The sequence below is a fragment of the Molothrus ater genome, chromosome 1 (assembly GCF_012460135.2).
Source record: "Molothrus ater isolate BHLD 08-10-18 breed brown headed cowbird chromosome 1, BPBGC_Mater_1.1, whole genome shotgun sequence".
Taxonomy (NCBI): domain Eukaryota; kingdom Metazoa; phylum Chordata; class Aves; order Passeriformes; family Icteridae; genus Molothrus; species Molothrus ater.
This window is the reverse complement of record NC_050478.2, coordinates 19,977,317-19,995,671: the sequence shown is the minus strand read 5'-3', so window position 1 is coordinate 19,995,671 and position 18,355 is coordinate 19,977,317. Positions and strand designations below refer to the sequence as shown.

At 35.7% G+C, this 18,355-nt stretch overlaps 1 protein-coding gene across 1 annotated transcript in view; it reads left to right on the top strand.

Moving 5' to 3' along the window:
• MALRD1 (MAM and LDL receptor class A domain containing 1) overlaps window positions 1-18,355 on the top strand; it is a 234,685-nt gene that overhangs the window by 185,338 nt on the left and 30,992 nt on the right. The window contains exons 34-35 of the mRNA XM_036396321.1: window positions 2,448-2,573; window positions 4,614-4,680. Coding sequence (XP_036252214.1) covers window positions 2,448-2,573; window positions 4,614-4,680 — 193 coding nt within the window. The remainder of the gene's footprint in view (window positions 1-2,447; window positions 2,574-4,613; window positions 4,681-18,355) is intronic.

Sequence of the window (18,355 nt, the reverse complement as noted above, 5' to 3'; positions counted from 1 at the left end):
ATTCATGTTCTTTACTATTTTCTATCAAATCTACCAAATATAAATGTAGGCTACTACACATGCCATTTAATTTAGCAAAGTAGTTTACCAAACTGGCATGGATTTGACAGACTATCTGTGTAAGTCTTTTGTTTTGAAGTGAACTCTGTGGTTTTGTTGGCAGAAGACATGATTTTGGAGATAACTTTGATGTTAAATTCTACATACCTCAAAGACATGCAGAAATTTTGCATGTTCCTTTCTTCAAATAAACCTCGCATGGGTAATCTTCATTTGACCTTTTTTCCTCCTCAATCTGTCCTATGGTAGAGACATCCATGCTGTATTCTATTACATGTGCATTCCAACTCCACACCACAGAAGCTGATGTGGAGCCTCAAAATTTGAAAGCCAAAAGATTTCCATGATTTTGTGTATTACCTAAACAACTGCGATATTCCTTTGTTTTGTTTATTTTACTGCTTTGACTTCAAAACAAAACCCAGGTGTTAAGAAGAAATTAAATCCTGGTCTATTCAACAAAAAAATATTCTCCATAGATATTTCAGAACTTTGGGTATCTCAGTCTGAAGGAAAATTAGTCAAGTCTGTACTTCATTCTTACTCCAAAATTTGGTTCATAGTAAATAAACATGCAAGCCTTGATAGTATAAGATAGAAATACAGGAGCAGTAATTCTTGTTTCTTCACTGAAGAAGATAATTCAGAGAAGCAAAGCAAAGCAGAGAAGAAGGCAAAGCAAAAAGAAAATGATTTGTGCTTGTTTGGAATTAAATCAGTGGAAAGCTGATTAGTGTCACAGCTGGTGCTGAGATCCAGCTGTGTGTGCCATGAGAGCACAGTGTTTAATCTTTAGCTTCCTACTTTTAACAGGTGAAAACCCATAGAAGTTTGTCAGCTGAGGAAGGTCAGAGAAAAAAAGTAAAAATCTCAGAAATTTCATTCTTTTACTGAAATTTATGCATGATCTATAAAATTGATTGTTGTGCTAGTAACTCCAACCTATGTGTACTCTAATAATAGCAGAGATTGAAAGTGGGGATTTATTTTTTTAGATTTTAGATGGATATTCTTTTCCTTGGTGCAGATCAAATCTGCCTGCTCATTTTAGAAAACTTCAGTTTAGGAATTTACTGACACTTTCCATTTTGTGTCCCATAGCAATTTTATTCATTTAAGTGCAAAACAAAACACTTTATTTAAGTGTAGAACTTAAAATGTTCTGGGTTCTGAATTCAGGAATTCATCAGGAAAAGTTTTCTTTTGTGATAAAGACTAGTTGTCAAAATGCATCTTGCAGAGATTAAGGAGAAAGCCCTAAAGGAGGCCAGGACAAAAAAACCCCAACCAAACAAAAACATTGGTCAAGTCCCTACTAAAAACACAGTTTCTACCACAGAAATGCTTTTCTTCATGACTTAGGAATTTATGCAGACAGAATTTCCTGTAGAGTTCACATAGCAGTCAGGTTGTACCACATTATGCTAAGACTGTTTTATACCTACTGATGAAGTGGAGTTTGTTACTTGCTGCATTTAACAAAAAAATTCTGGAGCTATTTTCCAGTTAAAGATGTTCTACTTGGCTGGCTCTCTTCTTGTTGACAGTTTTAGTGGAGGGTATATTACCTCACCTATTTAATCTTTTATTTGCCTGATTACAATACTAAGGGTGTAAACCAAGCATATTAACACCAGTGGGATGTATACATTAGTTTTCCACAGACCAACATCCTTTTCCACCTAATTGAATTGCTAATAGCAATGAATAAAAAGTCATTTCTCAGTTTTCTGTAGTGCACCAAAACGAATCTCTTGTAGTTTTGGTAAGTGTTAAATACCTATGAAATATTAAAATTTTTATACTTTCAAAGTGGCTGTGATATCATTATGTCTTCTACTGGTTTAATTTGCACCTGGAAAATTAAATATAGATGAAAATTGGATATTTTTATTTTCATATCTTTGCTGTTTTTAGTGCCTCCATGTGGTCTTTATATTCTTTACCTCAGCACCAATAACTTGGTGTCATTGTCCTTAAGTGCAAAATTTTCAATGGTTTGGTCCGTTGCTATGACTGTTCCCTCTGTAATGTGTTAAAATTATGTGTAAACAAATTGATTCCATCATTCTGAAACTAGTTTCTGAATGAGAGTTAATTATCTTTGCTGATACCTTTTTTATGGGTTTTCTTTGGGATTTCGCAGTATACACTCCTTCACAAACATTACATGGGAAAATTTGGTTTCTGCACCATCTGCGCTCTGTATTTGTTTACTTATTTAGCATCTCAGTAGTAAAGTTGCATGTCTTTGAAGATGAAAGCTTGGAGAGGTCACACAGATGCAAGTTTGTATCCTACAGTATGAAACAAGTTTTCTGCTAGTTTTTGAACTATGAGAAAAAAAATACAGCTGATAATAACAACCATGTTACTTTTCATTTCAGCCATTAAAGACTGTTCCAATGGTTCTTTGTTATGTGCGTCAACTAATCAATGCATACCACTCTCCCAGCGTTGTGATGGAATTGTAGACTGCATTGATTCCAGCCTTGATGAGTCTGGCTGTTCAGGTATTTAGTTTTGCATAAAAATATCATTTGAAACAAAGAAAGTGTAGTTATTTCCTACTGCGTGTTTTGGCAGTCCTCAAACTTGACTAAGGTTCCTCTGCTAAAATTTTGTCAAATTACATTAGGCAATAATTTTCCTGATAAAAGTATGACCCAGATGAAAGTGGAGAGAGAGAAAAAGATTAATAATATGCTTAAAATCTTAACATCTTCATAAGGGGTGTTTCTTACCATATCAACACATTGCTCAAAAAAACCCCAACCCTTTGTAGTATACTTTTAGGACTTCCCTTGATTTAGCCTGTTGAGTTAACCCATATTGTTGAGTAAAAGGCTTGCTTATTTGTGGGTTTGTTGTTTGTTTTTTTCCAAGTGTATTACAAATCCAGGTTGGAAAATAAACTAAATAGCATCTGTTTTAACACAGTGCATTTGACAAAATATTCAGGTTTGATTTGTAGTAGTTAAATGGTGGAGAAAAATAAGTAGAGGACAATAATACATATTCAATGTGAATTAGATTTTTATTAACAAAATCTAACAAATACATAGATTATGGTGGTATAAATAATTAATCTAGATTCAAAATGTCCCTTTCAATTACATAAAGGTACTGCAGCTCTTCCCCAAGACAGATATAAACTCTTGACCAGTTCTGTGCTGGCAGTACTCTGCCAGCTTTGCTCAAGCTGCATTCACTGTGAATTTAACTTTCTCTTTTTATAATTTTTCTGAGTTTTGTGATAAAATTCACAACACATATGCATTGCAATGATATAATTCATTATAATATATTAAATGTCTATTTAAAAATTAAAGTTTTTACAAACAGTTATTGGTAGGAGGCATCCACAAGTTTCTTTGGGAGTGAAATTTGACCACAAGTATTGTGTTCACTATCTCTCATAGCATCATGAAATGGTTTGGGTTGGAAGAGACCTTAAAGATCACAAATTTGCAATGCCCCTGACTTGGGCAGGGACACCTTCACAAGCCCAGGTTGCTCATGTGAGAGAAGGAATCATATTTCAACATTAAAAAATATCACTTCTATAATGATGAGAGAATTCATACTTGGTAAATTTCATTTATAAAAATTATTTCAAATTAAAAGAAATTTATACTGAAATTAAGTAAATATAAAATAATATAGAACATAAACTAATAGACATGCATAACAGTAATTTAAATTCTTCCACTATTTTTTCCAGAAAGCAGACCTTTTAAGTAAGTAATGCACTTTTCAAAATTTAATCCTGACACTGGAGGTGTCTACACTGAATAGCATTGTTATATGCTGCAATAAACAATTTCATTTTGCATATATTCAAAATTCTTTAGGTTTAATTAGTATATTACCAGTTCTTTTCATACTGAAGAAGATTGAGGGGATTTTTTCTTTTTTGATTTTGAGCTTTTTCTTGCTGAAACAATCTAAAACTAAGCTTCAGTAAAACTAAATTTGATGACATGGAAATCCATGAAATTAAGGGACATCAAGAGGTTTTAAAAGAATATCACTAAGTACTTCAACACCTTTTGTCTTTTAAAGCCTGATTTCCCTCATTCTTATGATTTAAGTGTTAAAATTCTGAATATCTTTAAGAAAAGGGTTGGTCACAAAGAGTGTCTGTTCACCAGCCCTATACAAAACCTATTACTAATAATGTAGACAGGTACTAATTAAATATTAGATCAATTCTTTCAGGTCTTATTTTATATATTCCTGTTGTTTGAAAATCAAGTAAGTGGCAAAAATTCTATTTCTTGAGTCAGATGAAAATCTCATTTGAGAAAAATGTGTAGCTTGTTCAAGTGCAGCATCAGGATTTCAGTGAGCTCAAGACCACTCCATTGCTTGTAATATTCTTATGACTTCACATTTGTATCATCAAGTCCAGATCTAAAAAAAAAAGAACTTTTGGAAGTGCTAATATCTCAAAAGGGCAGGTGTGAATATTTTGGTATTTTGAAAATCAGATAATGTAAAATGTTGTAATAAAGAGGGGGAAATTACAATTTTTACCTTTATGTTTGCAGCTTGTCCTGAAGAATACTGCAAAAATGGAGGAAAATGCATCCTCAAAGATGACATTCCATTATGCCAGTAAGTTTCATTGGCAATTGACGTGTGCTTGAGTTTGGAGAAAGCTGCTGTTGAAACAGGTGGTTTGCTCCCCAGGGATTGAAATTGTATTTGGTAGAAGTGTATTTTAAAAAGTCTCTGTATGTCTACACAATTTTTATTTACACTTAGTGAGTTAAACCACATTTTGAGAAGAATGTTATTTATCAGATAGAATTTTCTGTAACTTTTATCTTTCATTTCATGAGACAACCTGTTGGCCTGACACCCTAAGTTTTCTGTCTCATGTTTCATTGCAACACTTCAAAACATATATTTCTGTGCCTTATTTGCAGCAGGGTGGTGTCTACCTCAGATGAGATTTTACAGCAGGCCACATACTCATCTTCATCTTCCTGTTAGGCATTTGGAAAAAAAAAGGGCTTTTTCCACCTATTCCCCCCAAAAAAGGGGTTTAAAATATGCTTTCATTTTTTTCTGGAAATAATCTCTGGTTAAAAAAATGACGTATGCAATTCTGGTGTAGAATGTATGAGCCATTAGAAAGAGTCTCAGGATATCTGAAGCAACTCATTTACACAAGATATCATTGTTTCCCTTTGGGAAATTAGAGGAGACTTTCTACATGCAAAGGAAGTGATGGTATGTGTTATCATGCTTTTGTCCTTCACATGCTTCAGTGGAGCTTGCCAGAGTTTGCCAAATTACTAAAGAAGTAACTGTTTTATCACAGTAGCTATCTTAGTCAAGATTAGATGCTAAGGTTTGTCTCCTGGTTGCCAGGAGATGCCTATTAATAAGCCTGCTTTGTCTTTCAAGAAAGGTTTATCCTTGATTGGATGAAGAAATGTAATATATAACATAGAAAATATGGGGATATTCATATAGGGTATTTCAATTTGGGTCTCAGAAAAAACTGTTAATCATCTGCAGATTTCCCTGTCCACTATAATAGAACAGAGAATAGTCTCTTGACAGAGAATGGCAAGAATCTTGGAATTTCATCAAGGTGCCTGCTTCAAAATTTTTTTGAACACATAGAGAGAAAGGTGACAAAAAACCATAGGGAAAGATTTCAGAATTAAAAGTCAGCAAAAAATAAAGGGATTTGCAATAGGAGGTTTGTAATTTTTAGATTAAATAATTGATCAAAAATAAAATTGCTTGTAGGGGCAAAGCTCTGGGGGAGTAATTGAGATTTCGAGTGTACAAGAGAATTACAGGAATTGAATTTCTGTTCAGACTTGCAAGAGAAAGTAACCCAAACTAGCAAATCTTTTTTACCCACAGAAATAAAAGACAGTTGGAATAAAAACAGTAAATTAAACTAGTAAGTAGGGTAGTTTGCCTCAGCATTCAGTAAGAAACATATTTAATTCTGATGTAATGCACAGGCAATCAGAGGCACAGAAAAAAAAAATCCTTAACTGGGCGGTTAACAAAACTTCAAAAGCTGTACTTGCTTGTATTGTGGAAATTGGTCATCTCTACTCAAGAATGCCAGAACACCAGTGCATGTTGCAATAGGCTTTCTGAAAACTGCCTGTAGGGGAAGGGGCTGGAGAACTACAGATGGCAAGAGTCTGATATCAATACCTTTCAAGTCTTTATAATATTTTTAAGGAATTACTTATATATATATAATAACAGGAGAGTTAACCATAACTAAGATAAACTTCTGTTTGACTTTTTGAAATTCCACATCAAGACCATAAAAACACCAAAAAAAAAACCCTCCAAAATATACCTGAAATAATTTAAAATGTAGAAGTATTTAGTTTTCAATACCCAGGGGGAAAACAACAAAAATACAGAACCAGAAACAAACAACTCCCCAAAATCCCAAAATAACTGAACGAAAATAGAATTTTTCATGAAAAATATGCTGTTTCTTTACCTTTTAGTTCTCAGTTTTTATTCTAAGTCTCCTGAAATATAAATGATAATTTTAGCTCGAAATATCTTCCTCCCTTGAGAGCAACTGTTCTTCTAGACTGCAGGATAGGTCAGGAGATAAAAGCAAAGTGTTCAAGAGTGCAGAAAGCCTGTTCCACAACAAGGAGACTCTTGAAAAGAACAGAGTCCATATACTGCCCTGCCACAGAAGTGACAGAGTCTTCCTAGACACCCAGAGGCAAGTGTGTGGTTATCAAAGTGCTTTTAGAAGTCCCTGGGTTTGACTGATACTATTCAATGACACAGTGGAAAAGGAGAAAATTTGTTAACACATCCTTTTCTTACAATTTTATCTGGCAAAATGGATTCTGATCTTCCCCCATGTGAGATGATTGTGCTGTAGTTTCTATAAAACAAAACCTGAGTCTGGAGTTTAAAAGTAATTCTCAGGCCTCCCTGAGAATGTTGGTTTAACAAAAAATTGGAGTGGACAGCTCTCAAAGCTTCATTTGTTCCATCAAGTCCCAATAAGAACTGAAATTGCTGCTCATTTTAGGTTAGTTTGAGCTACACTGATAGAAAGGAATAGACTTTCTGGAAAACATTTTTGCTGGTGATAACAGCTGAGTTTTTCTGTGGTTTTAATGCAGCGGGGTTGAAGTAGTTGACTGTATATGCTTCTTCCAGTAGTTTAACCTGCAAGCATGGGAACAGTGAATTTGCAGTAGCTGCTTAGGCAAAAGAAAGCTCTAGTATCTGAACTATTTGAAGAGACTGAAAGCAGACAGTAGATTTTATACATTTAGTGCTTCTCCAGTTCCTTTGATGCTGTATGTTTTTACATGTGTGAACGTGTGTAGCTTAGATATATATATATATATAAAGTTAATATTTAGGGCACCATCCTGTCTTTCAAGAGGATGTAACTAAGAAGGATCAGTAGCAGTGGAAGGTGAGCTCTGACATCCCTCTCTGAAGAAATGTCTGTAGGCCTGGTGGAAACGAAAGCAGTGGATACAAGATAAAATTTGAGTATATATTGGAGTGGGTAAGAAAGCTGATGTATCGGATTGCTGTAATTTTTGTTCATGCTGCTGAAAACAGCTTCTCCAGGCTGGTGCATAATGACTGCAATAACATCAGTGGGATGCCCAGTGTTTGAGAATGTGACTGCTTAGTTCTGGTGGATGCTCTCAGTAAGAGTATGTGAGTAAATGCAGGGCACTGGTGCTTGGGTGATGGTTATCTTCCTACTTGAACAAAACACAGCTTGATGGCTGTCCTGCTCCTGCTTGGTATTTGTATTTTTGAGTTAGCTTTGAAAGTCACTTGCACTTGTTTCTGCTATTTGGTCAGGAAAGTAATTGGGGTGAATATAGAACACATTTGTCTTGTACTTTCTATTTCATGGGTATTTTCTTTGTCTGCCAAACTAGATGGAGCTTTAATCTGAAATTCTATGGCCACTCTCATTTGACAAAATGTGATTCTCATTTGACAAAATGTGAGTCCTATTTGTCCTGACTGAGGTCTCTTCTGTAGTCAATGTGCAGCCAAGTGGCTGGTGCTGGCAATCAGCTACTATGATTGCACCAGCAAATCATGATAATTTGAGTAATAATGTCTAGAATTTTTGCAATTTCCATCCTCCGATTTCAAAATAATTCCTTTGATTATATGTATGCCTTCTCCAACTGCTTGTCCAATGTTTCTTTGTGTTTGTTTTATTTTTGCTTTAAACTGAGACCACAGACTCCTTGAAAGATAGGAGAGGAATGTAGAGGAGAACAAGCAAGCTGGGAAAAGTGTGTTTCTAACACACTAAAGAGGAAGGGTGAGGCTTCAAAGATTGTACTAGTATTGAAAGAAAAAAAACCAAACACTGAGAACAGAAAAAAAACCAAAACACCAAACCAGACTCTTCAAACATGCTTTTCATTCTCATCCAACTAGACAAAAGTCATATTAAACATGCACATTCAAAATTTACTAAAATTCACGTATAATAAATATTAAATCATCATCAAATCATCAAATGGTTTGGGTTGGACGGAACCTGTAAAGTTAATCTAATCCAACCCCCCTGCAATGAGTAGTTTCATCTTCAATTAGATCAGGTTGCTCAGAACTGCATCCAACCTGACTGTGAATCTACCACATCTCTGGGCAATATATTCCAGCATTTCACAAAGTTAATTATAAAAATTTCTTTCTTATATCTAGTCTGAATCTACCCTTCTTCGTGTTAAAACCAGTATTCCTGGCTCTGTTTCTGCAGGCCCTACTAAAAATATAATTGTTTAAGTTGGAAAGGACATAATACAATGCTTGACTTTCCCTTTATTTTACACAAATATTTTCAGCATAATATACCAAATTTCAGAGTAGTTACATGAGTAGTACTAAAGAGCATATGAAAGCACTTTTATTCTTGTCTGAACTGTAAGAAGGTTCTATCCTTTAGCAAAAAGAAAAAGTAATTGTTTAATTAGTAATTGTTTAATTCACTTAATTAAACAATCATATTACAGATTAGAAATAAATCTTCATTAAACAGTTTTTAAATTCACGGAATATGTAACATCCATCTAACTGGGCTGTGGAGATTGAAATTGCAAGGAGACATTATAAATAGAAAATTAAATATTATTGTCTTTTTAGTTGTGTATCTAAATGCTGATTTGGCCCAAAATACAGAAATGGAATTATTTTGTTTTTTCTTTTATGTGATAAAAGTAAAGATTACTTTCTCTTTTGTTTCTTTTGGAAAAAGAATTGGTTTTACAGGGTAACTTCATTCAGAGAAGTGGAATTCTTGTCTATTCTTTTTAGAAGAGCTACAGGTTAATTGGTCCTCTATTTTTTACTTCTTTCCTTGTCATTTTTTGCAATGAGCTTATTATGTTAACATAATTATCTGTTTTACATTGCAAACAAAGTATTTAATCATGAGTAGTACAGTAGCAAACAGTATTTCACAAAATTAAAAAAAAAGAGGGAGTGCTTTTGGTAGTTGAAACATTTTTTCAGAATCTGGTTTTGTTTTCAAAATACCAGCTTCTAGTAAGCATGATAAATTTTTGAGGAGCCCTGCAAGTGGCATGCAACATCACATAATGTCTTGGTAAACTGTTCGATACCTCTTCCAGTTAAGTATCATATACGGCAAAGGAGGTGAATCCTACATCCTCACTGGACAATATTTTTCAGTGAGGAACATAGGGTTCTTCTTGGTTTTTTTCCTAAATATGTTTGACCTTGGATCTACTCTTACTTGTTCTGCGTTACTGGATTTTGAGGACTGATGGTGGTAGTTATCTTTAAAAACTAAACTGGGAGGATTGTTTTTATATCACACTGGATGTCAGGAAAATTGAGTGATAATAGTATTCCAGCCTAAGAAAGTAAAATGTTTGGAGGCATCTGGAATGTGATTTGATGGAAATATGAACTTTAACACTGATGATACAGAAACACCAATTCATGAGTAAAGAGAGTTTATAAAAAGAGAAGAAAGCAGTTTCCATTTCAGCTACATTTTCTCCTGCTCCTCTCAGAAACTCCCACCTCAGAGGGAGGATTGCTGGCATAGCAGCTGCTGATTCACTGCAGATTATTAATGGTTCAAACAAAGCAAATTGGTACTGATTTCACTTCTTCCCTAAGAATTTTCTTTTAGGTTTACTGAACAAGTGGGACATGGGTAAATTGATAATGCTACTCAGGAAAGTTGTAGTCATGAAAATCAATTGTACACAGAGGAGCAATGAAATAAGGATGTAGCCATGAATCACTGTGATGAGTAGTCAAAAAGATAAGACACTGAAAACAAATGTCATGCTAAGATTTGGATTTTGGGAAGCAAAGACATATCTACAAACATATAGCTGGTAAAGACAAGGGTTTTTTTCATATCTTCCTTTACCCAAGTCTCATTTGAAAAGTGATGCTGATGCAAATTAAGTAACAAATTCAGGTTACCTGAGTTGGGTAAAATTAGGAATAGGAAGACAAGTTAATACATCTATTCTCCAGAACACATTAGACACAATTTGTCATGAAAGAAAATACACAATATATTGATGGAAATGCATTTTAAATGTTTGCTTACAGAAAACTGTTTCCTAAAGTTTTTGTTCAGTCTTGATCCTTTCTTATTTAGAAACTTTTCACAAAATCAAGATGCTTGATACAACAATACTCTTGCCTTTTAGTTTTTCATGTTTTTAACTTCATGGCCTTTTCCAAAGGAAAATCCCAGGGGGATTGTGGTGCAATGCGACAGAAACTCAGCTGCAAAAATCTTAGCATTTGGTCTATTTTGCAATAGTTGGGATGAAACAACTTTTGCTTCTCATGCTGATTGCCTGCTCACAGGATGTCAGTGATCATTTCTCAACACAAAAAAAAATGTAAAATCTTTTGAATCCTTCATATATCAGAATTTACAAAATACTGTTACTTCATTTAGAAAAATATATGTCAAATTTGTTTAATAAGTTGGGATTTTTTTCATTTAGTTATACCAAGTGACTTCAAAGTAAATACAGTTGGACAAATCATTTTTATCTAGTGAGAAACTTGCCATTGAGCAATTATCAATGGCATACACTGGCTATCTTTTGTATTTAGAAGGAGTTTACTTCAAGTGTTGCTCTTCTTCTTCCTCTACAGATAATAGTATGATCCTGAGGTCAGCTCTTTATCACACTGAAGCCAGCTGCTTCATGCATTTGCAACTTCTAGAAATGAGGAAAAAAACCCCTGATATTTATCTTAGTTAAACCTAATTGAATACACAGGGCAGTGTGCCACCTTCTGCAGTGAGGCAGGGATATGCTGTGAAGCTCTCTTGTGAGTGGTCTGAATCAGGTGATTGCTTAATCCAATGATTTCAGAAGGAAACTTTTTCTGGTTTTCTTATTATAGAACTAAAACAAGGTTGTCCCTATACAACTGCTGAAGTTTGACTGCAGATAATTGAAAACAAGATGTTAGAGTCAAATAAATAAATACAACTGAAGAGACACAAAGGATGGTCTCAAAACACATTTCTGATCACGTCTTTTAGAAATCTCTGACATTTGATTCAAATGCAAATCAGACTTCCTCATTTAACTCTTCAGTTTTGGTCTTTTTTTTACAGAAAAACAAATTTCAAGATATTTTTAAAACTGGAAACAAACTAAGTAGCTTATAGTCTTTCTCTGTTTTCCCGGGGTGAAATATGACTGTGACAAATGAAATAAGTTTTGCTTGAATGACCCATTGATAGAATCATAGTGGAAGTTCTTATTTTAAATATGGCCCACAGGTCATCTTGGAAAACAAACTGTGAACTACGTATTTTCAAATTGCCTCTTCATGATATGTTTGCTTGGGAGGGAGATTTTTACCTGTAAAGAAAATCAGCAAGGAATTTATGGGACAATTTTAAGTTAAAGAACTTGATGAACACTTTGTACAACCTTTTCTTGCAAAATTTTGGAGTTGAAAGGTGCTAACACAACTTTGGGAATAAAAGTAACTGCATGTTTTATTATAAAGGGTGATTTTCCTACATTATCAATGTCATTTCAAGTCTCAAGATCAGAGAGAGAATTATATTTAGTGTCTGAACAAAATAATTGATGTTTTAATTTGAAGATACTATAATCTAATTGAGAGGGGTATAATTTAGTCACTAAAGTGAAAATTACTTGGACCTACAATAATGATTAAACGAAAAAATTTCTCCTCAGAAATCAGCAACGGTTGGATCAGCAATGCTAAAGTTGCTGAAAGGATTCAACCTCTCTGATAAATATCCTACATTTGTCTTTTGATTTTCAATTCATTCTTTTAAGAGGTTCAAAGAAAAATGAGGAAACTGCAAGGTGTAGGAAACCACAGCTGGATTTTTATTATTACTAAGTGCAATGAACCTTTACCTCAGAATGACTTGTACACAAAACTCTTGACTTTATTACATTTAAAATTCAGGCCATAGGTTTGTCTTCAGTAAGGAAAAGCTTAGGATGTGGGAAGTGTATGTGTAGGAGAGGATGTATTTTGAGTAATGAGAGATTTTTTTATGGGAGAATGTTAATTAATGTTAGATATTGGATGTTTGCCAAAGTATGGAGGGTCCCCTGAAGGGCTACTCCTACAAATACCAGATGCTCAAAAATAGAAAACATGGATAGAAAGCTTTAAATCAAAACATTTTTGTTCCATTTTGTTCAAAACAGGAAAGAATAGCAGTAGAATAATAAATACTTTTCAAAAGAGAGTAAAAAGGGAACAATTGAGGAAGTATAAACAAGGATTGCAAAGATTCTTGTTCTCCGGCCACTCCTACTTCACATTCATGTGGCTGTCTTTTGTTGACAGAAATTTAAAAACATCTGGGTATATCTATTCATAGGCACATAAATTGCTCTAAATTTTTGGATTATATTAAGTCAAACAATAATTTAGAAGTCTGGGTTCAGATAGTCTTACTTAGACTGAGTTATGATCTTTTTTCAAATTCAGTCTTCCTGGATTTAAGTGCAAATAAGAAGCAGCACTTGGAATGGAAACCAGTATTTTCACTCCCTAAGATTACACCTGCATGTCTGCATATCAGACTTTGTTGCCCAGAATGACAATCAGCTCAGTGTTAGAGTCCTCTCCATAGGAGGCACCTGGAGGCTGCCAGTTGGATACGCCTAATCCAATACAGAATGTGCCATAAAAGCTGTAAGGCACACTTCTGGAAAACATCCATATCATGAAGCGTGTTGACAAGAATTTAAAGTGTGACTAAAATGAGCACTCTGATACAGATGGGTCTGGGCTGAGGATGCCAGGAAAGATGGGAATGGCGGAGGTCCGTGTTTGAGGGTCTGTGCTGTTGTGTAAATCATGTAGAAAAGACATACATCTTGTATTCTGTACCAGCCACAGCCTGACATTTGGCCTACTCAGTCTGACCCACTAGACACACTGGTGTCACAATGTCATCAAGCTATCTTGCACGTTTGCAATTTTCCCTCTTGTTCAGTCAGGGAGAATTGAAGTCTCAGAGAATTATGCCTTTTGTGCGGTTGCTAGGTGGCTAAGGGATTTCCTAAAAACAGCAAATTCTACTACATTAAGAACTTTTGAACTTTTCTTGCCAGCGTTGACTGATCTGGAAAGCTCCACGCACTTTAATTTTAAACACATACAAACACTGAGGATTTTTCTCAATGCTTGGAAGGAGCTTTTCATGTTTGCTATTGCTCTAATCAGCTACTAGGCTACATCTCTAAGCAGGAAGCAGTAACTATGTGCTGCTCCCACACAGAGACTTGTGTGTCCTTTGGATAAAAAAGTACACATACCTTTAAGCTAAAATAATTTTGTCTGCATCTGGTGCAAAAGTCATATTTTCAATGTACAGAAACATTTTTCATTAAAAATATGTATTGGATTGTAAGATATAAACGAACTTTGAAATGTCCTCTGGAGTACATCAAGGTGATGTGGCTCATGCAAGAATTATTACACTGTGGATCTCTACACCAGAGTTACTGCAGGAATAAATGTCTGTCGTGGGCTGACCCTGGCTGGGTGCCAGATGCCCACCAAAGCCGCTCTGTCACTCTCTTCCTCAGCTGGACAGAGGAGAAAAAATATAATGAGAAGTTTGTGCATTGAGATAAGGACCAGGAGAGGTCACTGAGCAATTACCATAACAGGCAAACCAGAATTGACTTTGGAAAATTATTTTAATTTATTACCAATCAAATCTGAGTAGGGCAATGAGAAATAAAAACTAGATTTTAAAATGCCTATCCCCCACCCCTCCCATATTCCCAGACTCAACTTGACTCCATGATAACTAGGTTAACTCTGCAATAGGACAAGAGACCACAGTCTTATGCTGTTCTAGGGGAGTTTTAGGCTGAACATTAGGAATAAATTCTTCACAGAAGGAGTGATTTGATATTGGGGTGGCCTGCTCAGGGAGGTGGTGGAGTCAGTGCCCCTCTACATGTTTAAGACTGGAAGTGGCATTTAGTGCCATGGTCTAGTTGAAATGGTGGTGTTGGGTTATAGGTCAAACTTGATGATCTCAGAGGTGTTTTCCAACCTAATTGATTTTATGGTTCCTCATTTTCTCTTCCTCCTCCCCTCTGTCAGAGCAGGGGGATGAGGAATGCAGTTAGTTCATCCCAGGGGCAGCCACCATTGCTTATGTGCTCAGCCTTGGCCAGTGCCAGGTCCATCTGGTAGCCAGCTGGCATTGGCTCTGTCAGACATGGGGGAAGTTTCTGGCAACCTTTCACAGAAGCCACCCCTGTAGCCCCATTCAGCAGATACCAAAGCCTTGCCATGAAAACCCACTAAAACATCAGTCATCAAGCTAGGCTTCAGAATTCAGTCAACTGAAGCTGAGCTTATGTTTGTTAGATGTTAAATGATGGAGGTGAGAAAGGTTTGCGTTTAAATGAACTGTGTATTCAGTTTGTGCAATCAGATTTTGGTAGGTGGGAGGGGCACTACAGGTGGGGCTTCAGTGAAAAGCTGCTGGAAGATTCCCCCATGTCTGACAGAGCCAATGCCAGCCAACTCCAACACAAATCCACCACTGGCCAAGGCTGAGCCGACCAGAGAAGACGGTAACACCTCTGTGATAAAAGGAATAAAAAAGTTGTTACATAGATGTGATTGCATGAAGAGAAGAGAGGAGTGAGAATATGTGAGAGCAACAGTTTTACAGACACCCAGTTATCAGTGGAGAAGGAAGGGCAGGAGATACTCCAGATCAGAGTTGAGATTGACCTGCAGCCCATGGTGAAGACCCTGGTGAGGCAGCTGTGCCCCTGCAGCCCAGGGAGATCCATGGGGATGCAGAGATCAACCTGTAGTCCATGGAGGAAACCCATACCAGAGCAGGTGAAAGCCTGAAAGAAGACTGTGACCCCATGGGAACTCTACACTGGAGCAGGCTCCTGCCAGGGACCTGCAGACCCATGGAAAGAGGAGCCCATTCTGAGAAGCTCTTTTGTCAGGACGTTTGATCCCATGGGGGAGCCACTCTGGAGCAGTCTGTTCTTGAAGGACTTCATCCCATAGAAAGAGACCCATGTTGGAGCAGTTCCTGGGGAGCTGTAGCCCATGGGAACCCAGGCTGGAGAAGGTTGTGGAGAATTTTCTCCAATAGGAAGGACCCCTCAGTGGAGCAGAGGAAGGGCTTCTCTCCCTGAGCAATGTCAGAAACAACCTCTGATGAGCTGATAATATGATCATTCCCCATCTCCCTGCACCACTAGAAGGGGAGGAGAAAGAACCTGGCAAGGAGGGTGGAGTTTGGGAAAGGTGTATTTAAGATTTCTTTTACATCCTACTGTTCTGCTCTGATTTTGATTTTTAATAAACTCAACTAATTTCCCCAAGATAAGTCTGTTTTGCCCTTGACAGTAACTGGTGAGTGGTCTCTCCCTGCCCTTATCTCAACTTGTGAACCTTTTTGTTATATTTTCTCTCCCTGTCCATTTGTGGAGGGGAGTGATAGAGTGGCTTTGGTGTGCACCTGTAACCCAGCCAGAGTCAACCCACCACAAGTTGTTTCCCTGGGCATGAGAAAACTAATTCATCAGGATGTTTGATATTTTATTTGCTGTATGCATATTTTTGTATTAGCAGACCTAGATAACAAATTATCATATGGCTTCCCAACTATGCTGAACTAAACTGTGACTTTTCTCACCCTCTGGGCAGCCACATGAAAGCCCAAACCATGATCATTCTCTCTGTGGTCAGAGAGAAAGACTTGTCATCAAGCCCAAGGTGTCTTCTCCATTTTTAACTCTAGTTCTGTACATACTTAAGGTAGCTTGGCAGCTGTATAAATTCCTTGGATACAGGAATATATCAGTTGTGTATAAACACATGCATTGCACCTAGGCTAACTTCAACAAGTGCCTTTGTTGGAAGAGAAAACAGTATTGGAGGCAACAATATGTGACAATAACTTCTTTAATATAAGGGCTAGGTGAGATTATACAGTAAGGATTGTCTAAATTCTAAGATTAAGTGTGTTTGAGCTCTGGGTCATTAACTTGCTATATTAGAAAATTATTTTTATTGCTTCATGAGTTTCTTGCTTCCACTTAGAACTTTCCAATTTCTTTCTTTAATCTTTTTGCCATTCATCCTTATTAACTATTGCATTTTCCACTGATGAAATGTCTGCTCAACTGAGTTTGGTGGCAAAAGTTGTGCAAATTGAAGAAAATTCCTTAGAGTTGCAAAATGGAGCTAACAAGTTGACTGCCTAGAAAATGGAGCCTGTGTTATGCAATCCTTGCATGCTTGAGTTTCCTATGCAAGCAACTGATAGTGTAGCTTTTTATGTCTAGGAGCTGAACAAAACATTTTTTAAGCAGTGATACATAGAGCCATTGCTTGCTCTTCACAGAGCAGAATTCCAGTCTAAAAATAGTTATTTTTTCTCTGGTTGCTTCATTTTCAGATTTTAGTACTCTTTTGCAATCAACTGATTTTTATTGATTTTCAGGTAAATTAAAGTGCATGTTTTGATTTATATTTTAGTCTATAAAAAAATTTAAAAATTTAAAAGTCAGGAGTTATTAAGAGACTTCAACAGATTAGGAAAAAAAGCTTTTATTTTCCTTGCTTTTCTTTATCCTTTATTCTTTATCTTTTGCAAATCAATATTTTATTCATGTGAACTTTTTTGGGAACTTAGTAAAATGGAAGAAAGGTCTCCTAAAACTCGTTAATATTTTAGTGTGTGAAAAATAGAGTATGTTTACATAGTCATAAAAATTCACAAATATTTTCTTCCTGCCTCTCTGGCTTTTAGAGTTTAAGGTGAGATGATTTGACAGAATGCATTTTAAGAGGCTACACAGCAGCTACTCATTGTTATAGTTCTAGTGTTTTAATAGGTGTCATCAAACATTTTTTCATTTATGAAATTCCCTTATGATATCAGTAAAGCCACTTTCTTCGTTGCTAATAAGATCAGCACAAAAACATACATACTGAGAGTGTTGTATTTAATAGAAGTAGCTGAGAACTTTTTTTCTGAGAGATCATAGGATAGTAGAAGAAAGTTAAAAATGAACATGCAGCTGTGTAGCCAATACCACAAACTAGATTATACCGGTATAGCCAGTATAGCAAATATACTTCATTTAGCTTTTAAATATATATATATACATACACACACATATATAATGCTTCTACAGCTATCCTTCTAAAACTTACTGCCCTTAAAATTCTTTTCAGTATGCTGGTACTACAGACAGCAGGATACAAGTTTCTGTAAGCCCAGGAGTTGGTGATTTACCTATTGCTTTGTTCTGATCTATAAAAAACATACTGCCACAGAACTATGAACACCTCATTTCAAGATAGGAACATACAACACAACTGTACATTAAAATATAATATAGAAGTTGGTATATTATCAAATTACTCTTTCTTAACTTTTAAAAATTATATATTTATTTGTGTTTTCATTGAAACCTATCAGAGAGTAAGGTCAAAGTAAGATTTTAATAAATGCGAGAATGCGACCAAAACAATGGAACTTACCATATTTTATTTCTGTCTGTTCAAAATTTTATATGGCAGAAACATTGTACATTTGAAAAAGATGGTGAAACACTATCAGCTTTCTGTATACAGTCTTATATGTACTAGTAGGTCAATGTCACTTGAATTTTAGTCTTGCAAAACAGTCTTCCAGAAACCCTTTTCTTTAATCATTCAGAACTCTCTGCAATTCTACACTCTGAACTTCTAATAGTACAAGCTG